The following is a 27,496-nucleotide window of genomic DNA, read 5'->3' on the forward strand; positions in this document are numbered from 1 at the left end:
ATCGGCATGTGTCACTCTACCCATAACGGTGTATTGTAGAGCCCTAGCCTCGTCGTCACCAACATCATCGTTCTTATAGTGGTGATAAACCTCGTTTGTCAATATGAAGTTTTATGGAGCCTCACTAATCATTATATATATCCCTAATCTCAATGATACATTACAAAGCCCTAGCCTCACCGTCGCTAATGTCCCCTCTTATCGTCATCACTAATGTCCTCAGAACGATGATCAACCTTGTTTATTGACGAAACCTTATGAACCCATAAATGATCAATATGCATTGTCCTAAGCCCAATGGTGCCTTGTAGAGCCTTAGCCTTATCGTAGTCGATGTCAACATCCTCGTAGTGGTAATTAGCCTCATTTGTTGACAAAGGCTTATTAATCAGCCTTGCAAAACCTTTGATTTCTGCTCGAGCAAATCTGACTTGACCTATTGCTAATGAAACCCAATCCGATCTGATTCGAAGTGACCCAACCCAAATCGACCTAACCTGGACCAAAACATCTTGATTGGACTGAATCGACTTATGATTTATGACTTGAAATAAATTGTTCAAATACATAATTAAAATTTTAATTAAAAAAAAGCATTTCTCCATAATAATTTAAAAAAATCAAATATTAGTGGTTTTTTTTGATAAATTATCTAAAAATAAAACTATTATCAAAACTAATTAACAATATCAAAATTTATAAATAATAATAATATTTTATAAAATTTATACATCATAAAAATATTCTAATATAAATATATCCAAATATAAACATAATCAAATATACTCATCCTTTAAGTTTATCTATATTATTATTAATAAAATTATATTATATAGAGATGGGGAGTGTGCTATATTATGTTCATCCATCCTTACTTCCTCATTCCTCTTTTATTTCCCATCCGCATATCCCCATCGGTACATAAACTCATAAATAATAATAATAATAATAATAATAATAATAATAATAATAATAATAGTAATAATAATAATAATAATAATTCGTGTGGAGAAGTCGGGCCCACGGAAGGCGGCCGGACAGGTTGGGTTGCCACTGCAGGAGCGGAGTCCCCGGCTTTATCTCATTGTTGTCTTTATTATTACTGGGTGCAAGCGTTCTTCGCGAGTAGAGGAGAGACCGAGACGAGAAGGAATGCGACGATAGAACGAGACCGAGATAAAGAGGGAAGGCGAGAGAGGATTCGTCTTTTTCGTCTTTCGAGCAATCGGAAGAGGAAACGGAGATCCGGCGCCTTACTGATCAGATCCTTGCCAGGGTTTCCGCTATCTCCCTCCGTCTTTCCCCTCTCAACCCGGTCAATACTCTGTTGATTACCCCTGATCTCTCTCACCTTTCTGGGTATAGTTCCGATATGCTCCTCCTCCGTAGGAAATTATGAAATTTTTGCTTATATAGAATGATCCTTCTAGACCGCGAAGAAAAAAAGGAAAAAAATTCTTGCTTATATAGGATAGTTCTTTTAGATCGAGTAAACAAATTCCATATTTGCTTGCGGATAGCAATATCGCTTGCTGCATTATCGTTATCCTTTTTTTTTTTATTGGCTCCGCTGGGATCTGCTGGTTACCGACGAGAAATGCATGCATTGGTCATTTAATGATGATCTTTCTTCATTTTCGTTGTGTTGGTCGAAATCTGGATTTGACTTGTAGGTAAGTAATGTGGTTGAACAATACCGTCGAGTTGAAAAATCAGAACTTATGATTTGAGATGGATAGAAAGTATGAGCTTAGCAGAAGAACGAACTTTACATTTATCTATCTTTAAAAGAATGCTCTCTTGCTTATAGGACACAAGATGGGGGTTATGTCAAGGAAGGTTGTGCCTGCATGCGGGGCGCTGTGCTTTCTCTGCCCTTCATTGAGAGAAAGATCTAGGCAACCAGTAAAGCGGTACAAGAAGCTGTTAGCTGACATTTTTCCTCGTTCTCAGGTTATATTTGTAGTATTTGCATTTTTTTTTAATTTGGAATTTTGAAATCTGATCCTGGGAAGTATCACACTTGGATATTTTTTTGTTTAATAGTTGAGTTATGTTTTTGATCCTGGAAAGCTGGTACTGCTGCTGCAACATATTTGTCCGTTTTGATGTTTACTGTCCTATGAAACATTGACATTCTACTTTCTCAAGTGTTTCTAGAATACATTATGCAGCAGAAGAAAGAGTTCTGTATTAGTCCAATGAAATTTCAAGGGAAAAGCAACCACGTGCAATTATCATATTATAATTAAGCTTAAATTAAGCAAGCCCTCCTCTCCCTCCTTATTGTTTCAACCTTTCTTCTCTCATATCTCCTCCCCAATTTTCCCTAGACCCCCACCCTGTTCTCTGTTTCTCTCCTCTTTCCTCATTCTCTTCTTTTAACCACTGATTGAAATGGCAAGGTCTTGATTTGGAAATCATCCAACAGACACTAGATACCTGATGTCTCAGGATAAATCAAAATCTGTCTCAGTTGATATCGATCAACTCAGCTACTATGACCTGGATTGGCTAAGTTTGAATATTACAGACTAACCACATCATACTTTCTGTGTAGTAGTAGTAGTAATAAAAATAAAATAAAATGCCCTCTCAGTATCGGACTACATGGTCCAATTCCGGTCTTTGTCTGACCGCTAAATGTTGATATGCACCCTACCGGCCAATGTTTGGAACCTTGTTTTTAGGAGTGTCTGATGCTTCAGTGCTTTCTCCATATATTTAAGAATTAATATTGAATATACATTAGCTACTGGGGTTTTTTGTGACATTTTGTATAAATAAAAACTCTCTCAGATTTAAATTGCTACCTGTTCTTTTCTTTGGTTTCTAGAATTAAATAGGTTGTATTTTGTTCATGGGGGCATGATGATGTTTCAGAAATATTCTAATATATCATGTTCTTTCTTTTCATTCTTCTTCCTCTTTGACTTTTAATAACTGTAATAGGCAATTAAACTGCTTGTTTCAAGGTGTCCGCCTAGTCCATATAAAATCCACATCTTAAAATCACTTTATGTCTTCACAAGACACCTGTTTCTAGTCATATACCTTTTCAATTAATCATCTGATGGATACAATAAAGCATGTTAAGTTGACTGACAGACGTGCTTAACAGATATCTCATGTAGTGACAGAAGTGGACTTCTTTTCACATTAGTTGACTACTCTTGTGTGATCTTTCACCTTTATATGTATATATTCTACATATGCCATGATATTATGCTTGTGTCATATAAAAAAAGTATCATAATGCAATATCTGAAAGCTTTACAAAAATAATTTTCAGATACAATTTTGACTGAGCAATTATATACATGAAAATTTAATTACATCAAACCTTTCTTTCTTTATTTTTTCTGCTAAATTATTCTAGAGAGGATTTAAGCAAATGCATCCAGAAACCCTAAGAACATATACTGGCTTGCAGGATGAAGAACCAAATGATCGAAAAATTGGCAAGTTATGTGAATATGCTTCGAGAAATCCACTTCGCATTCCGAAGGTACATCTTCTTTGTTTTTTGGTATGAATTTCTTACTCGATCCTTTTCATACATGTGTTAATATATCAGGAAGTATAATTTTTATTTTTCTAGTGGTATGAGAAACTCATTTAGTGGAATTTAAGTTTCTCTGTTTTGTGTTTTCTTCCTCCTGGCTTATGTTTTTCTTCTCTATTATGCATCTGATCTTTTGTTTAACACTCAATCATTTAATTCTTTTGATCTTCTAAGTTCTAACTTTAACTTTAAATTATTTTGGTTTTGCTTCCTGCATATAGAGAGAACCTAAAATCAGATTAGAGCTATTAACAGCCAGTGCACCACCCCGATTTGCATATAAAGTTATGAAAAAAACTCTGAAATTAATGGAACTTAAGACTTCACGGTCAAAGAGTTCTAAGAGATGCAAAGTCATTCATGTTGGTGTTCACAGACAGTCATGCTCATTTTTCATGGTATAAAACAATAAATAACTAGTGCAATTAATGGAACTTAAGACTGGTTTCACTTTTCAGATTCTTACGGGAGGTTTTATTTTCTTATAGTTTTTATGATCATGTGCATGATCCTCCTATAATGGATCTGGCTGAATGAGGCAATACAGTTATATCTGAGCTGCTTGTGATTTTAATTCCTTATTCCATCTGTTGCTGTCTGTAGTTATTTGGTGGAATTTGTTATATGATTCATGTTTATTCTAGTTACCCTGTTTACTTATTCATGACTTTCTTGACAGATAACAACTTATTTGGAGCAGAGATGTTACAAGGAGATGAGAAACGAACGCTTTGGCTCTGTTAAAGTTGTGATGTGTATTTACCGTAAATTATTGATTGCTTGTAGGGAGCAAATGTGAGATTTACTTACTAGTACTATTTACTACCTCTCTTCTATTTGCTATTTATCTTAAGCCAATCTATAGAAAGGGAAGCTCCAAAAGTTCTTGTGATATTTCCCATTGGTTGCATTGCCAGCCAATGGAAACTAGTAACACCCAGCACAGGAATGCGCACACGGAAAAGTGCTGTGCTTTATAATTATGGGTTTGCCTAGACACATTTTAGTGTCTGCAATAGTGAAATTCTTACTTTGACAAACTAAATGACATTAATAATTAGCTTGAAGTACATATGGAAAATATTTTGACAAGCTAAAGGCGATGTTTTGTAGGCCACTGTTTGCAAGTAGCTTACTGAGCATCATACACACTCTTTTTGATCAAACAAGACATGATGAAATGCAAATTATAGGATGCTATACACTTTTTGACTTTGTTAATAGCCAGGTAAGTTATTTTCTTTGGTGACAGGAATCACATTTTCATTTTCTTTAGTTATGTTTATGTATTCTTTTAATCTACATTTACCTATTTTTAAAAGAACTGAGGTCATGATGTTGCCTTCTCTTGTAGGTGGATGGTACATACCAGTTCAATTTAGAAAGCATGGTTCCACGATTGTGCAGTCTAGCTCAAGAAGTGGGAGAGGATGAAAATGCAGGCTCTTTACGTGCAGCAGGCTTGCAAGCTTTATCTTCTTTGGTATATGTCTGATTATCTTTGCTTTAGTAATTTATATATGCCTTAAACTGATAACGTGCTGAATTCTTGATTTCATCAAATTTTTGCAATGTAATTTTTCAATAACCTTCCTTAAGGTGTTATTTGATTTGTTGCCCAAATTGGAAGGGAATTAGAATTGGAATGACTAAATCTTTGGTATGTTTGGTTCATGCACTTATAAGATTGAAACTGGAATGTTTATATCCTTTTGTATATTTGGTTTATAAAAAATTGGACAGAATCGAGATTAAATTTGGTCTTAATAACTTATAAAATTTATTTTCTTGCTCAATTATACTTTTATATTGTTTTATTACAACAATAACAACAACAAAACCGTAAGTTCCAACTATCTGGAGTCGGCTACATAGATCTTTTACCGTGTGATATGAAAAAAATCATACATTTAGTTAAGCTTAGAATATTAAAATCTTTATTTATAGTTTCTATTAAAGTCTTTTTAGATCTTTCTCTACCTTTTCTCATACCACTAACATTAATCATTTCACATATTCAAACTTTTATATTATTCTATTATATGTTAATCTTTATTTTATTTTATAATATTTTATTTTTTTTATATTATCCTCATGCCAGTAACATTAATCTTTATTTATACATTTATATTGTCTATTATATGTTATTTTGCTTTGGCATTTTTTTATGATTTTTTCTTTTCTATTTTTTATTTAATATTAGTTTACATCGCTATTATGTTGTACTCTTATTCTCTTTTATTTGTTCTTTACTATAATTTGACATGCTATCTTTTATATTATTAAGTACTTATATTATTTTATTACCTTTATATTATATTTGTATATATTATCATTTACTATTTATATTTTTTATACTTAGATTGCTGAATATTTTATTAGTTAATTTTTTATGTTCTATATTTATATTTTCTATATATAGCTGATAATATAATAGTTATAAAACCTAAACTAGATCCAATGGTGGGACCAGAACAATCAGTATTTGGACCCTCAATCAGTTCGATTCACTAATAAAACCATTTGAGCCATAAAAAGAATGAAATATATTCAAATCTTTAATTCTTATCAAAGGTATGACATTTAGATTTTTTTAATAAGGATCATCCTTTTTTCACTATATTATAAAAATATTTTTATAATTCTATCCATATGTTTTATTTTAAAAAAACTAACATATATATTTTGATTAAATCTATGGTCCAACAAGTTGATAATGGTCCAATGATTTGAGATTTGACTAGTTCAATGTCCTATCCATAACTATGGTTGATATTATATTATTTTATATATTTATTATATTATACTTTTCTAGTTCTTAGGTTTTATTGCTTCTATATATTTTTATTAAATATTTTTGTGATTATACTATTTCAGTTTTATATTAGTTTAAGCATATAATATTGTATGTTAGAAATAGGGTAAAATTATAATGTCTTTGAGAATCATAATCAATCACTAAGGGGCATTGGGAATCAGATGGTTTTCAGGGGTAATCAGATTTTTCACTATTCTGGAATGAGAATGGGATTACCCTTGTCCAAAGTCCAAACATCAACAATAAGATACAAGGACTCCCATTCTCATTGCTCATCCACTTACCATGTTACCAAATTGTACCTTATATCAAAATATCAAGTAATTTAGTTTTAAGCTGAACCTTGAAGTGTCGGCTGTGAACTATGTAATTTTCTTCCGCACCTTAAAAGAAGGAATGAGAAAGGAATCCATCCTTTTTGGAAAAGGCATGCAATTGAAGAAAGTGAATAGTTGATAACAATGTCACATTATATGCTGATTCTAGGGAAATACAGTAAGATGTACTCAACAAGAATCATGGAGTGCGTTGAGGTATAACTTTGTAACATAAGGTTGATATTATTATATGAATTAAAACATGATACATACAGTGCATACCCATGATATACTGATACATTACTACTAGACTGTATCATGGACAAGGGAATTCTGATACAAAACTTATGGAAAGTGGAATAAAGCTCTTTTTTTGCATCTGACCATTTTGATAAATGAAATGGTCTGAAAACTGTTTTCTGTTTCCGTCTTTCTTTTGCATCTTTTTAAGGTTTTGAACCTGTCGAAGGGTTTGAAGCAGTAGCCTATGCCCCTTTGCTCTTTCTCAAACGGCAGTGGTGATGGTGAAAGGATAATTAAGACTTGAGAAGATAGCAGCAAGAATGGTTGGCTGCCCCTGCTGGCTCACTTGTGTTGGCATGTGCTGGTCCTCCAACTGGAATGACATTGGCACACAAAATTTAAATCAAATATCATGCTGACAATAAGGTTCGCTATACCGTACCATACTGGTGTTTCGACCCGGGCTCGGTACGGTATGGTACCGGTGTACCGGGCGGTACATCAGGGCATACTGAACGGTACACCCTGGTGTACCGAATAATTTTATACTGTAGCAATGCTACAGTATAGCCCTATGATCTGAATGAATTTTTATACTGTAGCACTGTAGCAGTATTATAGTATAGTTCTGTAGCACTGTAGTGGTACCGGGCGGTCCGTGTACCGGTAACCTGTCGGACCGGTATGTACCGCCCGGTATGGGCAGTACGCTTCGTTATGACAGACCTTGATTTAAGAACTATTAGACAAGCAATTCCAACTTCACAAACAGGAAGCCTAGCTGATATGGCAGATGGCTAATCATCCAAGGATAAACGTCACCTTCAACATCTGTTCATGAGTTCAGGTGGTACTAGTGAAGGTGAATGAAATTAGTTTGGAGAAACCACATCACACTGGAAAAAACAATAGATGGATTTATTGTTTTCTGTGAATTCAGCTTGGCTAATCATGGATTGGGATGAGACATGCTGATGGCAAACATATCAGACATGGCAACAGAGGCATCTTACATATGTAGAGATGTATCTGTAAAAGAGGAGGCCTAGAAAGCCCATATTGGTTAGAGGATGATGTATAGTGGTCATGTAGCTAGAAAAATTCAAAGATGATGGCAAAGATCATCATCATGGAATGTCTGACCATACCTGATAAGAACATAGGTGATACCAAAATGGTATCAGGTTCTGAGTCAGATCAAGAGGACCGGAAGCTTGGTTTTAACTTGTAGAAAAGATCAGGTGCATTATGCTAGAATTCACCATCATGAATATAGATAGAATGTTTATGAAATGGGTAAAAGAAAGATGGGGAGCATTTTGTGTTCACATATTAATCTCTGTTTCTTTTATCAGCTCTTTTTTATTTTGTTGACTAATTTTGAGGTTTGATGTCTGAGTACTTATGTTCCTTCACTTTGTTATCACATGTAGATTTGGTTTATGGGCGAATTTTCTCATATCTCTTCAGAGTTTGACAGTGTAAGCATATTTTATACATTTTTCTATTTTCGTTTAAACTGTTTATCATTACATCCTATAGACTTAAACCTTGCATATCTTGCAGACTATTTAACCATAGGTTAAATGAAAATTAATGATATTTTTATAAAAAAATATGTTCAAGTGCCACTTAGCTGTATATAATATCTGCATTCTGAGGTATTTGACCTTAAATTTCAGTCATTGGTGGTCTCAAACAAAGCCCATGAAATACTCAAGTTGCCTACTCAAGTGGGAAGATATTTGTTCATAGACTCATTGTAAACAAATGAAGCCTTAGTCTGTCATAAACTGTAGTAAATACAATAGCATGATTCTTGAACATGCCTGTCAAATGATTAATTACATAAAATTTGTACATACTACATGCTTTTATAACTTCTTAGATCCATCTTAAACAGTACAAGCAAAATGTCATGGTTTAACCTGCCATGTCTTCTCTATGGGCAACTCCTCCAAATTTAACCTTGAGTCATTAATATCTAAGATTTACCATGATGTTACTTATAACTAGTGTATAATGCAAAGCACAAATCAGGTCTGGACTACTATGTGTAAGACAAGAATATGAGAAGTCATCACTAGCTATTCGCTTATGGTAGGTAATTCACTTTGATATTGGATGATGCATCTTTTTTGAAAATTATTGCCACTTACTTTTAATGTTGTGCCTTGTTTTAATGTAGGAATGTCATGCATGTAGAAAACTTGTATTAATTGAACAATTCTTGAGGGAAAGCATCCACATATGAAATGTTTTCATGTCTTAACCATTTGTGTAAATTGCATAGTTTCAATTAGTAGTTATCAAGAGGAGTCCACAAGTTTCTGATCTGTACCATAGTGACAGATTAGCTAAAATCAGAAGCTCCACTTCCAGTTTATTTTTCAAATATATCGATCTTATGGGTTCTTGCAGAAAATAGGCCACTAGGAAGCTTCGATTTTGTAAGACAACATTTGTCAGGCTATAGTTAGATTACACTTTGGCTCAGTTCACAGTCATAGTTATTGTAATTAACAAGAAAATGATGATAAGAAGGTTCATGCTCCTATGGTTGATCAATTTCAGTCTGGTTGCCAAGGTTTAGGTGTAAATTTGTGCAAATAAAACATTATCAAAGTTGTGGATTCTTTTGAAGGAAAACAAAAAAAAGAGAAGGATGTAGTATCTCCAGATTGCAATTCAATTTATTTGGAAATTGAAAAACATTCTATCTTGGGAAATTATCGTAAGAAGCATGGAGCTCTTCATTTCTCTCAATCTGCCCAAAAATTCAAAAAACTGACAAATGGATTGTAGTTTGAAAGAAAGTAACTGAAAGGACTTGAGGGAAGGGAATACATATACCATCTAGACTCCAGTGTCTAGGGGCCACCTTATGGCTATTAGTGTCACGACACAATCTCATGCATCAGTCACAAGTCAAGGATATTTTTTTTGAGTTTTATTGTTGCTCTCAGACCAGTTTTTTTAGATTCTATATCAAAGGAGAACCTAAAATAGACCCTTTACACAAGCCTTCAAGAGTTCCCAAATAATAAAATTTCCAAAAATTTGGAATATCAATAACTATCTTAAGTTTCTTATAGATTTAAAAAAATTCTTAATTAAGTATACCAAAAGTAGGACCAATAGACACAGTTTTGCTTAAATTCGACTCAGAATCCAACTAAGAAAACCATATATAAATTTTAAGAAAATATAAAAATTAGTTAATCTACTGTTGATTTAATATTTCTTCGAAGAGGGCATCAAGGTTATGATTGTTCCTAGATATGTTCTGAACTGATCCTTAAGATATTCATTCTCTTAATCACTTAGTTTGATTTCCTTAGGTAAAAGTAAACTCCAAAGACCTATAGTTTTCAAAAGATTTTTCCTTTATTATTAGTTAGATATCTATGTTCTGAATTTGTGACTATTCTGTTTCCTAATGAAGGTATCAAAAATTTAGAAATATGATGGTAGTGTACAATATGAAAAAAAACATCAGGGTTATAGAAATGTAATTGAGGCTCTTCTACTAGAATTTTAAAGTTCTAAATATATATCCATATGGCAATTATAATGAATAAATTGAACAAAACATGGGATTCAGAGATGATTTTAAACTCACATTTGCTGAGAATAAGATGTATTTTGTGTCAAAACAAGCTCAACTAAGTTTGTTTGTAGAAACTGTCAGTAATGGCTGAAGCCTAACTGAAGGTTTTAATCTTTGTTTGAAAATGTCATGGATCCGGACTTGAACTTAACTATTGAGTTTATTTCGTTGACAAATTTGAATCACTAAATACTTGAAAGTAGTCAACACTCAAGTCATCAAGTTCTTCTGCAAGTCACCTAATTGGCTATATATAATATGTACTAGAAAATGACAAAACCTCATTTTGTTATTTGAAAATTTTTCCTTTGTTGCTATAGATTGTTTCTGCTGTCTTGGAGAACTATGGGGTCCCCAAAAAGAAATCAGAGGATGGCCAACAAAGTGAACAGGTCACACAGAGCCGGTGGGTAGAGGAAGTCCTTAAGACTGAGGGTCATGTAACTCCTTCTCCCTTTGTAATAACAAGGGTTCCTTCCTGGAAAAGCATAGTAAATGATAGAGGGGAACTTAATTTGACTACGTAAGAGTTTGAGTCATAATCTCTATTCATTTCATCATTTATATGCTTTCTGTTTATCTGATTACTTATACCTAAATACACTTAACAGGGATGAAACAAAAAACCCCAACTTATGGTCCAGAGTTTGTGTGCATAACATGGCAAAGCTAGCCAAGGAAGCCACTACTGTACGACGTGTTTTGGAGTCTTTATTTCGATATTTTGACAACAATAGTTCATGGTCTGTGGAAAATAGTCTTGCTCGGTATGTCTTATTGGATATGCAGTTATTGATGGAAAAGGCTGGTAAGATTTTTCTGCTTTTTGTTTCTATGTGTTTTTGTTTGTATTGTTCTTTGAGATAAAAAAGATAGTCCAGTATATGAGGCTTCCACCATTGTAGAGACTAAGAAAGGTCAATATATTTTCTTCCATAGGTATATTTTTCAGTCTTCTATAAATGGGTTAATTTGATTCTCACTTTACAGGTCAAAACACACATCTGTTAATATCAATATTGGTCAAGCATCTTGAGCACAAGGCTGTCCTAAAACAGCCTGACATTCAATTAAATATAGTTGAAGTTACTGCTAGTCTCGCTGAGCAGTCAAAAGCTCAGGCATCAGTAGCAATTATAGGTGCAATAACTGACCTGGTGAAACATTTGCGAAAATCCATGCACTGTGCACTTGGTAGTGAAAATTTGGGTGACGACATTGTCAAATGGAACAATAATTTTCAAACAGCTGTAGATGAGTGCATCATTCAGTTATCTAAAAAGGTATGTTGCATGTATGAGTTGTCAGATGTTATGAATAAGAATCTATTATATCAAGATTTTGTGTGAATTTTCCTATACTAAAAGTCCATATGACCATACATATGTTTTTTTCGGTTGTTGAATAGATTGGAGATGCTGGGCCTGTTCTTGATATGATGTCTGTCATGCTGGAAAATATATCGACCAATGTATCAATGGCTAGGTCAACTATCTCTGCTGTGTATCGTACAGCTCAGATAATTGCATCAATACCAAATTTGTCATATCAGAATAAGGTCTGTCAACCATTTGTATTGCTTGTCTTATTTAGTCAGCTGACATCTTAAATTAAATTCTATGGTCATACACTGCAGGCTTTTCCTGAATCTCTATTTCATCAACTGCTCTTAGCAATGGTTCACCCTGATCATGAAACACGTGTGGGTGCTCACCGTATATTCTCTGTTGTTCTTGTTCCATCTTCTGTATGTCCTCAGCCTTGCTCAGTGACTCCAGAATCACCCAAGAACTCTGATCTTCAGAGAACACTCTCAAGAACAGTATCTGTGTTTTCATCTTCAGCTGCTCTGTTTGAGAAACTCAGACGGGAAAAGGGCTCTTTGACAGAGAAACCATACCAACAAAATGTTAACATAGTTCCATATAGTTATGATGGACGAGAGAATAGCAGTAATGAGGCACAACTTTATAAGCTTCAGTCATCTCGAAGCCGCGCTCGTAGCATAAAAGTCACTCCACCTGTGACTGCAGACAATGTTACAATGAACAAGTCAAACAAGGTTGATGTCTTAACTGAATCAATTATTATCTAGTCTGCTATTCCATCTTGCTTTAATTAGCTCTTGGAAGGTTAGCATACTGACAACAAATTGGTTTTCTTCATGCTTATAGGATTCAGTTCTTTTACGATTGAACAACCGTCAAATAACGCTTCTGCTTTCATCCATTTGGGCTCAGGCCCTGTCCCCTGAAAATATGCCAGATAACTATGAAGCAATTGCTCATTCTTATAGTTTGACATTGTTGTTCTCTCGAGCAAAGGTAATTAAGACCATAAAAGTGCTACATTATCTGCAACTAGTGGTAGATCCCATATAAGTTTTCCTTTTTTTCTTTGATATGAACTCATGTTCTGAGATAGATTCTATGCATTTGAGGATCCCCTTTACAATGATGTGGGAAAATAGTAGTAACGAATTACATTTTCTACTTTGAGAAGTACTATAGAAGTTTTTTATTTCTACTTTGGTTTTTTCTTCTTTTATGGTAGTTTTTTATTTTCACCTTGGCTTTTTTTCTTTTATGATTTTAGATCTTGAACTAGCAGTAATTTGTCATTACTATTTGAGAAAGGTTGCACTTTTATGTGATCCTCCCTTTCTTCACATGCTTCTCTCTCTCCCTTTTGCTCTTTTTCCCACTTTTCTACTTGTAATGTCAATCCCAATTGCTTCTGAAATAATGGTCAAACAATTAATCACACTCGTGCAGTTTGATTATTTAGGGGTTAGGGTTGGTTACTAAACCAGGGTTTTAACGATGGCTCTTGATGTGATTGGATAATGGGGCATGACGAGAGAGTCAATTACTAGGCTTTCCACATTTACACGGGTGTACAAGCAACTCACGATTTTGCAAAGGCTAAGTGGATAAATTGAAAATTTGGGACCAGTAAATATTATTAACTTTTATGTCCTTATATTTTTGGAAAAACATGTTTCTCTGATGTATCAGAAGTTCATGATGAACAGAGAAAGCATTCTTTTTTTTAAGAATATATGAAAGAGAAGAGAGACAAAGGGAAAGATAATAATTGTGAATGAAAATAAAAAAAAAGTACTTTAGAGTTTAGATTCAATCTGGCTTAAGTAACTCATTGGTATGAAGATCTTGCACCTCTGCATGTTTCATTCATTATCCTTCATAATGTGTGTCAAAGAACTGTTCACTCATTATCATAGTTATAATCTTTTTACCTTTCAATAGACCTCCAAGTATTATCAAAATGGAAAACTTGCCATTAATCAAAATATTTTAATCATTTCATCTGTTCTTTACATACTTGCTTTGACACTGCATGTTGTTTGTCAGCAATTGTGTTTGTTCTACCTTTTCTTGTAAGATGCAGTTCTATGGTAGAGTATTATCTTGTTCTCTGTTATTTAGCCACCATGCAAAGTGCAAAAAAATGTTTCTTTGGGTTGGACATCTAAGTTATGGACTATTCATTATTGCTGTAGTTTGTTATGAGTTGACAAAGTACCCAGTTTTGCAAATATGATTAAACTTCTTCTGTGCTTCTTGCAGAAAATGACTTATACAAGTACATTCTTTCACAACTTTTGTTTCTTGAGCTCTCCATTTCAACCGTTAGAATGCCTTCCATCAATATTTAGAAACCTCTACAAAGTTCAATTAGTAAATGGCATAGTTTTGTATTATTGAACTATATAAAGAACTGTGATATCTCAAAAACATTTGTGAAAACTAAATGATTCAGAAAAAGTTAGACAAATAAATAATAAATATAACTAAAATTTCTATCAAATAGTCATTTGATGGCCTTTTGCTTCCATATGAACATATATATTTAAAGCAGAGGAAGCTATTTGTTTTCACTTTTCTCTAGAAGTTTCAGCCAAGTTTTTAGGTTCTCTTTTTCTTTTATGAATTGTGGAGTTTATTAGATACCAGCTAAAAAAATGATGTTGTCTCTTGATGGTTAAATAGGTTTACAATTTAGCTTCAAACAACTCAACTGTGATGTAAATGGATTCTTTTTGTGTAACTATCCTCAGTTTGTTTCTGTTTCAACTTTTACAGACCTCAATCCATGAATGTCTTTGTCAGAGTTTTCAGCTTACCTTCTCTCTAAGAAGCATTTCACTTGGAGGGGGTAAGATTTTTTATTCTGCAGTTATGTGCAATGAGTTATTGAATCGAATTGAATGTAATCCATCTTTGGACCACATGAAGTGTCATGTAGAAAACATTGTTTAATCCAAGTTCTCTTAATTCTTAAAATAGTGTGTACAATTTGTCTTGTCAGATTATGTTTTAGGCTCTAACATATGCCTGAAACCTGTAGTCTGTTTCTTGTCTTCAATGATGAAGTATTAGTAATATTTCTAACTCACAAAGTGGAGTACAATTTTAATTTGAAATGTCCATCAACTAAAATCAAATTAGGTTTGCAGTACCATACTTTTTCCTGCATTGATATATACTATGGAATGTATGTAACATAAAGTGTCATGCTTTCCCTTTGAATTTTTAAGGAGATCACAAATTTTGACTTTTTTGTTCAAATTTCTAGAAATTCCTTCATGCTTTTTTATGCTAGTCTAATTAAAAAGGATCAACAAAAGAATGTTTTGACATGTTAATAAGTTATACACTCAACCAAGGCATGAAGAGGGGTTTACAGAGAAGGCTCACAATTGCGAGCCCTTATTTCCAAACTTTTAAAGTATATTTTTTTATTACACCAGATTGGACCATTCGAAATTGGGTGGACAGTGTACCAGTTCATGCTGGACTGCTAAATACTGGTTTGTAGTTGGTACACAATGGTCCGGGTGAAACGAAGTTCCCTGCTAAGATCATTAACCAAAGCTAGTTTGATTTGCTTTTTTTGAACTTCCTACCTAAATTGGCCGATTAGTCTTCACCTAAACTATTAAGTGGTTATTTCATGTCCATCCAATCCAAGTAATTCCTGTGGTAGAAACATAATTAATCTCCAGACTTTTTCTGTCTGGATGTCTTTTTGATGGGTGCTCAGATTATTTTTTAAATTATTGTTCTTCAGTTTATAACTTAGACTTGATTGCTCCACTTTTAATTGGCCTTTGATTGTTTTCTACCGTATCGAGAAGATGCATGTTTGATTGTAATTATGATCCACGACCATCCGAAAACAATTGCCCTTTGCTCGCTTGAAATAGAAATTTGGTAATGTTAAGTTGTTAAGGACGTTTATATGCCAACTATACTTCATTTTAAATAATGGTTGTCCTTTGAGTAGGAATATATTTCTTGTGCATGGAGTATGAGACATGAGAGAATCTGTCAGATATAGTATTTTGGTCACTCGATCAATTTAGAATTGTAGATAATTTAGATTAGGTATGTTAGTTTTTCATTCTGTAGTCTTTCTTAATGGTGTTATGTTAACAAACCCAGTTGTTGACTTTTTGCCTAACTCTTTTGAAGGTTCTCTTCCACCATCACGCCGTCGTTCCCTATATACTCTCACAACAGCTATGTTTATTTTTTCTTCAAAAGCATTCAATATAGGGCCTCTTATTCCAATTGTTAAGTCATCTCTTAATGAGAGAACGGTATGTATATTAGCATCTTACTTCTATTATACCTTTCTTACCTTCCTCATATGTACTAAGAGCATACTTATTGGCATGAATAGCTTCTAGATATTTCAAAAGAATTGCAAAAACTTGGAGACCCTTTAAACAAGCATCTTAACTGTAGTCATTTGTAAAGAATTTTGCAATTTATCTTCAGTTTTGTTACACTTTGATTACTATTATGCCATTATCTTTCCATGTATGGGTTATGTGAGATTATCGGAATACTTGCAACCTTTGACTTCCTTCTGCTTTAGCCTGTATGAACAAATATTTTTAGTTAATGCATAGTTATCAGAACTTGGCTAGACATTGACCTGGTCAAGTCTTGGGTGATGTAGGTAAAGAAGCAGTGAATTTCTTTTGGTAATAGAGGAACCAGAAAGAGAGGATTAGAACCACTTTGATTACAAATATTTTTAACTGAAAAACAATAGAAAAACAAAGGGATAACCAAGGTTGACCATTTCGGGTATTGGACTTGTCTTAGAGATTTGTCAGGCCGATACATACTGGTCTATACCGGTGTACCAACACATGATACATTGATATGTACTGATGTTTCAAAGAGGAAGAAAAAAGGAGAAGAGGAAGGGATGGTGGAGGAGGAAGAAAGAGGGAAGAAGAGGAAGCGGCGAAAGAAGAAGAGGAAGAGGAGAAGAGACAAACCTGAGATGTGGTCGTGTGCAGTGAGGTCACAGCAAACGGAGGTCATCGGTAGTCACTTGCGTGAGAAGCATCAATCGCAGCATTGATCGTATGGCAGTGTGCATCATCAATTGCGGCAAGCGAAGGTCATGATGGTAAGACGTTGTAGGCTCACAAACATTGATCACATGAGAAGCGGAGACGGTGCGGACGTGGGATTTAGGGTTTTCCACTTCTCCTTTATGCAGCAAATCAGACCGAGGTTGGTCCACGTATCGGTTAGCGTTCGGACTGGTACATATCGTCCATTTTATATCGGTCCGAGTGAAACAGCGATCATTGGGGATAACTACAAGACTCACTCTTGGCTCAAGAAACGAACTTTCAGGATGAAGATCTCGCATCTCCTCATGTCCGCATGTGGATGATGGAATCATTTCATTGGAAATATAAATGTGCTCTCACACCACTGACACACATGGTGGGAAGAACTCAATTCATCGATTCATTTATGGTTGATGTATTACAATGTTCTAGCCCCTTTTTTATTGGATCAACTACAAGAATAAAAAGGAAATTATAGGAATAAAAAAATTATAATAACAACAACAAAGTTGTAAGTCTTAATTATTTATTGTCGGCTGCATAGATCTTTTGCTGCCATTGAGATATGTAAAAGACCAAAAATAAGAAAAAATACTATCATATCAAATCAAATATATTATATGTTCCTTCATTTGAAGAAGATAATATTCTTGACTTGATTTGAAGGTTAATATTTCTTTTCTTGGTAATATTATTGATTGATAATTCATTTTTTATAGAAATGAATCTTTGAGATCTTTAGTCAATAACAAACTTAATTTCTTTCACTCTTTTCTGCATTATTTTTTCTTCTTCGTCTTGAGATGTCTTGTGACAACTTATGACATATGTAAAATATCTCTAAGCTAATAAAATTTATTATGATAATATATAAATTAAATTGCTCCTACATCATTGGGCCATTGGATAATTGATTGAATCAATGAGTCAATTGATCGAACTGTAGGCTTAATAAAATTATAAGAATAATTATATGTTATGTTAAAAATATAAAATATATGGGTAATGCTATAAAAATAATTTTAATATAATGAAAAGGGGATGAAAGGGGAGTGACAGACACGTTAAGGGGCTTAAGAGAATAGATATTATTTTCTTTCATCCTTATAATGAAAAAAAAATAAAATGCCCTTCAATAATATATTTGATAATAAATACATAACGGGGGATATTCTAGTTTTTTCAATGTTCAGAAAATTTAATTGGTGAACTGAACTAATCGAGGCTTTGGTTCTTAGTTTTTCTGGTCTGACCGGCCTGTGTGGTCCTTGTTTTACAACTCTGAACTAATTATTTTTAGAGTTGTAAAGTTGACAGCACATTATCTTGTTTTTTTTAATTTCTCAGAGATATATCTAGTGTACATCTCATGTGTTACTTGCCATGAAAATAAGTTCACCTTTTGGTACAAACCTATTAATCATCACAAACGGTTGTCCTTGTCCAGGTTGATCCATTTCTCCGGTTGGTTGAAGACGGTAAACTTCAAGCTGTGAACACTGCATCCAACAATTTCTCAATAGCTTATGGGTCACAAGAGGATGATAACAATGCCTTAGAATCTCTTCAAGCTGTAGAACTGACAGAAAGCCAGTCCAAAGAATCCATTGTTTCTCTGATCATGAATAGTTTAAGCGATTTATCAGATGTAATCCTTAAAAAAAAAACTTAGTTTCATGGTTAAATCTCATATATGTAGGACTTCTTATTCAATTTTCAGTTTCTTATTACTTTTGCACATTCCTGCAGTCAGAAATATCTACTATAAAAACACAACTGCTGAGTGACTTCTTGCCAGACGACATTGGACCACTTAGGGTTCAGTTTGTGGAAACATCTGGACAGATTTTGCCATTTGAGTCTCAAAAGGAGAACGCCCTAGAGGTGATGATTTTGTAGTTTAACTGGTCTTTAAAAGTTTTCTCATTTAAACAACTGAATTTTATTTTACAGGTTACACCTCGAAATCTGATTGATTTTGATAACTTTCCTGAAGGATTTGAAACAGTAACAGACCATTCACAATTGGCTAATGGCACATTCGATCTTCTCAGCGTTGATCAGCTTTTAGAAACAGTATGGTTTCCATTTATATACTTTTTATACTCTTTTACACTGCACAAGAATATTGAAAATGAGTAATCTTTCTATGGAAAAATCTATGTAAAATTTAAACACTAGTAGTCACCTCTCTTTCAGTTTCTTTACTACATTGATCACTTTACATGTTGCTCACTGGTTTTTTTTATACTTAATCATGAGACTTTACCACTTGAAAAATCACAAGAAACTTGGAAGGATGTGATATTACTTATGTGAGGAAAATATTATTGAGAAATTGAGAATTATAAAGCTTGAACTCCTGAGGCATGTTTACATAATAGAACTTGACCTTACATGTTAAATCTGGTATATGAATCAGCTTCTGACTCATCCTCTGTAAAACATTAATCATAAGATTTTATGGTTGAGTTGAATCAGATGACACTGCCCTTGTGGTTCATCATATCTGTATGGAGCATGTTCAAAAGTCATTTGCCAATAATATTGCAGAAAATTTTAGCTCTAAAGGTAACTATTGAAATGGCGTTCGCAAAAAAATTAAATTCTTTATGCATCAATTTGTATCTCAAATTCTCAATAACTCAGATTGACAATATTGTCTTCTGGATGCAATAAGTGATTCATTTGTGCATTTATGCCATATGCATTAAAAATGTGTTGTGGTTTATAATCATGTTTAGAATTCATTTTAAGCGCATGAGTCTGAGTCTACCCTTTTGATGAGCTTATTTGTGCACCACAGACAAACTTTTATAGAATTGTTGTGGTGGATTCTTAAGGCCTCTCAGAACTTGTTCCCTGCCATGGACTAGGATCATTCTGATGGCTGAGAAAAGCCCAGTAAATTTGATATTGTCATTGAATCTTCTGAAGTAGCATTTCTAACTGAACACCATGTCGTAGGACATTTTCTGGTATGATCTGTAGTGGTATCTCACTCTTTTCCACTTTTGTACTGCAGCTATTGCCCATTGGTTCTCACTTTTCATACCTCTTACTTACCCTGTAATTAAAATATTTTGCGCTTTCCATCTCGCATTGTCAACAATGCTAGAGGAAGGAGCAAATGTTTGTATTGAAAAATACTGAATGCAAGTAATATGGTGTTGTTTCTTTCTTATGTAAAAATTTCTGTTTCAGGTCTTGGAGACAGCATGGCCTGTTGGAAGATTTTCTGTGTCATCCACCTCTGATGTGCCATTCAAAGAGATGGCTGGTCACTGTGAGGCTCTTACAATGGGAAAGCAACAAAAAATGTCTGTCTTCACAAGTGCTCAACAAAATCATGATATCTTATTTGGTGGTCCCTTAGAAGAACTATATGAAGAGAAAAAGTCATCATTCTCCAATACTAACCAATCCGAAAAGGTATCACCGCAGATCTCTGGGAAAATCATGATGTTAAATGGTTTATCTTATTATGCCCTTCTTCATCTTTATTTTATAGCATGGTGATGCCATGCAACATACACTTTCTGGTCGGCTATGAGATGCTATTTCTGCAACTCTAAAGTTTCTATATTTAAATTGGAATTTTGTTTTAAAACCTTCGAAACTTGCTTCATTTCTTTAGGATTTTTAAACTTGTGCCTCTTGTTTTGAGACAAGTAACTATTCTGCTGTTTCACTAAAATAATACCTGTTCATGGATATCTTAGATAATTTTCCAGATTTGTTTAGCTTAATCTATAATTTCAACCCTATTCACTTTTTCTATGGATTTGTTGTTCACACATGTTTTTATAGCTCTTATTTTGTTAGTTGAGAAATTAAATGCATATACTTCAGCCTGTCAAGTTAAAAGATTAGCATGTGGGTGCAGAGTGGTAATCCTTTCCTTGACGAGAAATTGTGTGCGGACCTGCAAAGACAGTTTTGTGGCAACAATATGATATTAAATGCTGAGTTACATCATCAGCCTCAGTGCCTCAGGCTCCCAGCCTCAAGCCCATATGACAACTTCCTGAAGGCCGCAGGCTGCTAGAGGATGGCCAGAAAACTCGACCCCTTGATAGATGTTGCTAGTGTAAATTTTCTTAAGGATTTCAAGCTTAAAACTTCCTCGTTCAGGATGATGGTTCCCACGCTTCATGTTGTGTAGAGTTCTATCTTGTAATGGTGGTCACGGAGATGTGAAATTCCATTCATTCTTTCTTGTACCTTATTCTGTCGGGAAATCCAAAGAAAAGAAAAGAAAAGAAAGTTTTCCCTTTTCTTTTCTTTTGGTTTGTTATGAAGCCTGAGGGGGCAGCTCAATTTGTTGAATCCATATTTGTTGCATGGGACACTTGTGAACATTCTTCATGTTGGATTGTAGTGGAGCTTATTAGTAAATTTTGGCTTCTGGACTACAAGCAATTCTCTTGCTTGATCTTTTCTATTGCAAGGAACTTTTTACCTCCACCTTCATATACTTCTCTCCTGGATGCTTGCTGTTCGCTCAATTTCCTAAAGAACAATGCATTTGAGGAAGGGCTGAAAACTTGCATCTTGATCACTGCACAAACACTACATCCATGCATTATTATTCGTTGTAATTTTTTGTGTGCATTTTTTTACTTTTAGATTGATTGTAAGGACATTGGATAGATCTTCAAAATTGTTCTTTTGCGTGTGATCCAAACCCATTAATTCAAATATCGGTAATGTATCGATTGGTGTGATATCAGGTCAGTATTAGACCATAAAGCATGGTACCGATCGATATTATTTTGTACTTAATTTTTTTGGGGTATAATGTCAGGTATACTGATACTGTATCAGTTTGGTGATTGAGATTTAAATCCTTTTTTCTGAATCAATGTTATATGTTGTTCTCTTCCATTTTTGATGGTTGAGCCTTGTGCTTTTGATAACTAGATTATTCATGTTTTTTTATTGAATATAAATGAGAGTATGTTAGACTCATGAAATCCTCTAATTATCCATGACAGTTGAATAATTACTCTCATTAATATGGATCTATTTTATCTTTTTTTTTTTCATTCTTTAAATTGTGCATTAACATATTAATATCCTCAATAATTTTTAAAGCAAGGTCTGTCGTACCGGATCGTACCGCCCGGTACGAGCGGTACGTATCGGTCCGATAGGTCAACGGTATGCGGATCGCTCGGTACCGGTTCGCACCGTAGCAGTGCACTGTAGCATTGTAGCAGTGCTACGGTGCTCGGTACACCGGAGTGTACCGCTCGGTACATCGTACCGTACCGGTATCGAGCCCGGGTCGAAACGTCGGTACGGTACGATACGACGGACCTTGTGCAAGGTCTGTCGTACCGGATCGTACCGGTCCGACAGGTCAGCGGTACGCGGATCGCTCGGTACTGGTTCGCACTATAGCAGTGCACTGTAGCACTGTAGCAGTGCTACAGTGCTCGGTACACCTAAGTGTACCGCTCGATACACCTGAGTGTACCGCTCGGTACACCGTACCGTACCGGTACCGAACCCGGGTCGAAACGTTGGTACGGTACGATATGACGGACCTTGCTTGTTAGTCTTGTCTAACAATCACATATCAATATCACCCCATATTCGTCTCATTGTCTCTTGAGGATTTGATCTAATTCTTCAGTTCTACTACCTCATCTCCCTCGATGTTACAGGTTAGATCTCCATATTAGACTTTTGAATAGAAGAGACCAGGTAATATAGACCTTAGTTTGTGTTTGCTAGAATCCTATGGAAGTTGAAGAATTTTGAAATTATCTTCCCAACATCCAACTTTTTTTTTTTTTTTTGTATATGTATAGTCAATCCTTGTCTATTTCACTGTTTACGGAGGACACACTTATGGATCAATAGATCTCCTTCTAAGACCTCTCATAAAACACAAAGGCCACCGTGCCTCATGCTACTAGTTCAACTTAATTTAGGAGGGGTAGTTAGCTACCTTATATTAGTCGACTTCTAGATTTTACTACAACCATCATAATCTCATTACGAGTCAAGTCATCAATATCTCGTTGCTTCATCATATATGTACTAATGTTCTAGTGATGCATAATTAGCAACTGTGAGATTCAGGTTGATTTCATCGTCGTAACCCTCATAGTCATTATAAACTGGTTCCTACGTAGCCCTACAATATTTTTCTCTTGCTTATTGTAATTTATTTTGAAATGATTTACAAACCTCCGTCGGAACCTTCTCGCATTTGCAACATCAAGATATTCATTAACCAAATGCATATTCACCCAAGTGATTCCTCCACTCTTACCAATATAGTCACAATAAATACATTGCTTATGATGGTTCACATCCATCTTTCGAACATGAGCCCAGGCATTATCATATGACTATTCTTTGGATTTCATGTTCCAATCAAATTTAAATCAAATAAGGTATAAACATGCAAAGCACCATAATCGGTATTAAAGACATTAAATTGATCTAACATCGAATAATTTTTTATTAAATCATTATTAAAATCACTAATCACATCATTAAATAATTTTATAAAAATATAATTATACCTATTTTACCATCATAAATATGTTGAACATATAAAAGAAATATTAAATATATAATTTTATTTATGATGAAATCATCATTTAAGACACTAATCACATAATTAATATAGTTAATTGTTTACTAATTACTTCTCTTTCGACACTATAAACATGTGAAACACCCTAATAGATATTAAAGACATTGAACTAATCATGATATTAAATAAATTTATTGAAACTTAATTAAACATATTTTACTATCACAAACATATGATCCAATATTTAATATATATGAAATATAAATATTTAACCTATTAAGTGTTTAATTTCAAGTAAATCAATATTAAACACATTAATCAAAACATTAAAGACCTTAATTACTTCCTAATTAATATAATTTTACCATCAAAATTATATCAAACAACATATTAGACATTAAGTCATACATAGTATAGAATAGGCTTAGTCATCTCATAAATCAATAAAAATCTAGAAAGATAATATATACCTTTTGATTAAAAAGTTCTTCCTCTTAATCCACCTAAATTAATCTCATAATTTGATATAATCCATAAATAATTATTTTATTGATTTAAGAGAATAAAAATATAAGAATAAGAGACAGATTATGAAAAAAATGAGTTTGAGATAGATAATTTAAAAGAGTAGGAGAGTAAAATAAATCGAAAGAGGAGAGAGGAAAGAGTTTTAAAACCCTTTTATATGTCTCTAATGGTCAATTTGATAGTTGAAAAATCATTATCATTTGGTAATGGTTAGTTATTATCAGGTACAAATCGAAAATGGTCAAAATCGATTAGTATCACTCGATATAGCTTCATATCACCGAGGGCCAAAAACCTAATATCACCTATACCGAACAATATAGTATACAATTAAAAACCTTGGTTAAATATTTTACTTTCATAAGTATAGAAATCTAATATAACTTTTAAAAGCACATAGACTAAAATACAAAAGATAGCTAATCACACGAGGTAATTTATAATTAGTCTTTGTTACCAAGAGACTAAAAAATAAAAATTATAAAATAAGGTGGAAGAGGCAAATCTTAGCTAGGGTTTTAAACTTTTGATGAAATATTTCATGTATTTATTTTATTTACCAAACACTTAAACATTCAATAATTGCACTTTCACTCATTCTATAAATAAAGAGAAAAAAATATAAATGTATTCCCAAACACTATCTAAAACTCTTTCACTATGTTAATATCTCACGTATAAAATTTATGAGATGAGATTTCCTCCGGCCCCTATAATCTCTAATAAATTAGTTTGGCATGTTCTATACTTAAACTTCGATCAATGATAACGGACGTAAAAATATCACACACAACATGATGTTATGTATTGAGGTACTAACAATCAGATTAAGCATCACAAATTAATCCATCAACACAGACGATTAGAGAATAAATCTTGTTCTAATTCATGATTCGCTGTCAAAGACAGATGATGGTTCGAATGTTCTAAGAATACCCACAAGAACCTAATATAGGAATTGCCTGATGCCAAAGAAGACAACCACCTCCAGCCAGGCAACAAGAAGGCCGCCCTCTGTCCCTTCTCCTCCGCAGCAGTAGGAGGGAGGGGGTCGGACCATTTCTGCAACACCAAATCCTCCCTCCATCCCCTCCAAACTCTTGCGGCCATCACCCCAACACTTTTGATCTCTTCATTCATATGTTCTCATTCTGAACCCATGTTTCGAGCCTATGTTCTTCAATCTCCTCTTCTTCTCCTCCTCCTCCTTGGCTTTTGGCTTTGATCACTCCATTGATTGCACTGCGATGGGTTACTCCATCCGGAATCCAAAGATCCCCGCAGCGCTGTTCCCCCTGAGAACAAAGAAGAACGCAGGGAGAGACAGCTTCAGACAGTCGTTGTTGGTGGACGAGCCGACGAACACGGCGGTGCCCAAGGGATGCATGGCGGTGTACGTGGGCGACGGCATGAGGCGCTTCGTGATCCCGACGAGCTACCTCCGCCTGCCGGCCTTCCGTCAGTTGATGGAGAAGGTGGAGGAGGAGTTCGGCTTCGACCAGGCCGGCGGTCTTCGGATCCCGTGCGAAGAGGAGGACTTCCAGGAGCTGCTCGACGCCTTGGCTGACTCCACGCCGGCCAAGCCGAAGAAGAAGAAGAAGACCCTCAAGAGCTTAGTGAAGATGGCATGAGTCATGGCTGGAAGCACCTATGACAGACTTGCGTGCATAGACTAATCGTAAGGCAATCATATTAGACAGACTTAATGGATGGTAGGATCCATGAAATGTTTATGCAATGTCTACATTGTATGAAGAGTTTATGGTGGGAATTATCATCCATCATAAAGCTTGTGCAAGTATTGTCGATAGACTTGATCTTCTACATTTCTATGTTGTCTTGTGGTTTGGTCATGTTTCTTCTTGATCATGCCGATCTCTCGCGACACCCAACAAGCAAAAAAGGTTAACTAGAAATCAACTGTCAAAAATTCTCCGACACTCTCCGGATTATTAACTACATCTCAAAGCTAGTCTTATTCTATCTTATGAAGACTAATGTTCATCTGCAACATCATCTTCTGAGGGAGACACCCTCGATCAACATCCAGAGGGGGAACCCCAGCAGAAGCGTTGCTTCTTCTGCTGCTGCACCACCTCCAGTGTCCTCTCGAACGCGGCAACCTCGCAGGGCATCCTCAGCGCACCTTCCTGCTGGAACCCGAACTCCTCCTCCGCCTCCCCGAGAAGAACTCGGAAGGCGTGGTGGTGCAAGTAAGTCGTCGGGATCACAAACCTCTTCATCTCCTCCCCGACGCGCACGGCGAGGAATCCCTTGGGAACACCATGTGTCTTGTGCAGAAACTTCTTGCTGCTGTTTCCGGGTGCAATGGCAAGCTTCTTCCACCTCTTCAGCACCTGTTGCAGCATCACTGGCACTGCTAACTTGGAATTTGCCTTCATGTCATCCATCAGATGCTTCTGAAATGGCTCTGGTGGCAAATGATATTTATATAGAAGCTGGGAAGCATTTAGTTACTAATTAATCTTCAGAATTTATTCCTTGCTCTGAACATTTGTTCTTTGAAGTTACCTGAATTCTAGAAGAGTCAATTTCAACAAATTACTGCACACTACTCTGACTCCAAAATCCATCATCTCTTTTGTCAAAATTTTATTCTTGTCTCAAGCAAAGAGATGCCTATCAAGTTTGGACTAATATTCACCAAAATTATGATCTTATAGTTTGTCAATTTAATCTCAATGACATTGATATTTATGCAAAACTATGGAACACAAAACTCTCAAGCATATTAGTAGATAAAATTGATCTTGGAATTTGTTTCTCCTATCTCAATATCACCACATGTATTATTATATTAGATAGACAGTGAGTTGATTTGATTCTGATGACTTTCATCAGCAGGATGGTGAAACAAGTTGTATAAATGGTGCCAAATCTTTGGTCTTAGGATACCTTCAAGACTCTAATTTTGTCTAAGCCATAGAGAAGCCTACAAGTTGATTTTTCAGATGCAGACTTCATCTCTAAAGCTTTAATTCTACTGCGCATCAAAATGGACTTTGTGTTGTTGCTGACTGACTAATTTGAACTGATTGGGAATTGTATTCAACAACTGCGGTGCTGTTGCTTTTCTTCAGCACCTTCTTCTCAATCCTCATTATTTTAGTTGCATAACATTGCAATTACAGCATGCACTTTTCAACTCTAGCATTTAATATTTGACTTAGTATGGAATCTTTCTAAGATGGTAAACCAATTCAATTGGTCTCACATATAACTAAACTTAAGATATTATAATATCCCTTACTTAAGGTTTGATGTCATCAAAACTAAGATATAGTTCGTCTCATCATATTTAATACTAGATCAATTTTGATATTATTAATCATGATATGACTTTAAGAAATATTTAATCAATTGACTAGGCCTTCTTTATAAAGTGGGAATGTGCCCATCATATTATCAGCGATAGATATGGTCAAATAAAATTTG

General features: G+C 34.6%; 3 protein-coding genes across 5 annotated transcripts; 2 read left to right on the top strand and 1 right to left on the bottom strand.

Moving 5' to 3' along the window:
• The first annotated feature begins 1,097 nt into the window (after nt 1-1,097).
• On the top strand, nt 1,098-21,429 carry LOC103985362 (protein SEMI-ROLLED LEAF 2). 3 transcript variants are annotated; one of them, XM_009403031.3, is made up of 20 exons: nt 1,099-1,359; nt 1,811-1,953; nt 3,434-3,508; nt 4,245-4,360; nt 4,679-4,793; nt 4,920-5,048; nt 8,377-8,424; nt 10,874-11,076; nt 11,165-11,361; nt 11,544-11,836; nt 11,962-12,111; nt 12,190-12,615; nt 12,728-12,877; nt 14,660-14,732; nt 16,052-16,179; nt 18,404-18,604; nt 18,706-18,840; nt 18,910-19,032; nt 20,161-20,388; nt 20,843-21,429. In XM_009403031.3, exons 2-20 carry the CDS (start codon nt 1,819-1,821, stop codon nt 21,002-21,004), a joined length of 3,087 nt encoding a protein of 1,028 aa, XP_009401306.2. In that variant the 5' UTR covers nt 1,099-1,359; nt 1,811-1,818; the 3' UTR covers nt 21,005-21,429. The 3 variants fall into 3 exon arrangements, 2 of the variants coding, with proteins under 2 accessions (XP_009401306.2, XP_065040498.1); XR_671718.3 differs by lacking the exon at nt 20,843-21,429 and having other exon boundaries at nt 1,098-1,359; nt 18,953-19,032; nt 20,161-20,300; XM_065184426.1 differs by lacking the exons at nt 1,099-1,359; nt 1,811-1,953; nt 3,434-3,508; nt 4,679-4,793.
• Nucleotides 21,430-24,920: 3,491 nt separating this feature from the next.
• LOC135675149 (protein SMALL AUXIN UP-REGULATED RNA 51-like) lies at nt 24,921-26,079 on the top strand. Its single transcript, XM_065185422.1, has one exon. It carries the CDS (start codon nt 25,213-25,215, stop codon nt 25,669-25,671), a length of 459 nt encoding a protein of 152 aa, XP_065041494.1. The 5' UTR covers nt 24,921-25,212; the 3' UTR covers nt 25,672-26,079.
• LOC135674004 (auxin-induced protein 15A-like) lies at nt 26,080-26,451 on the bottom strand. Its single transcript, XM_065183414.1, has one exon. The coding sequence runs from the start codon at nt 26,449-26,451 to the stop codon at nt 26,080-26,082; it is 372 nt and encodes a 123-aa protein (XP_065039486.1).
• Nucleotides 26,452-27,496: the final 1,045 nt, after the last annotated feature.

Source organism: Musa acuminata, chromosome BXJ1-5, assembly GCF_036884655.1.
Source record: "Musa acuminata AAA Group cultivar baxijiao chromosome BXJ1-5, Cavendish_Baxijiao_AAA, whole genome shotgun sequence".
Classification (NCBI taxonomy): domain Eukaryota; kingdom Viridiplantae; phylum Streptophyta; class Magnoliopsida; order Zingiberales; family Musaceae; genus Musa; species Musa acuminata.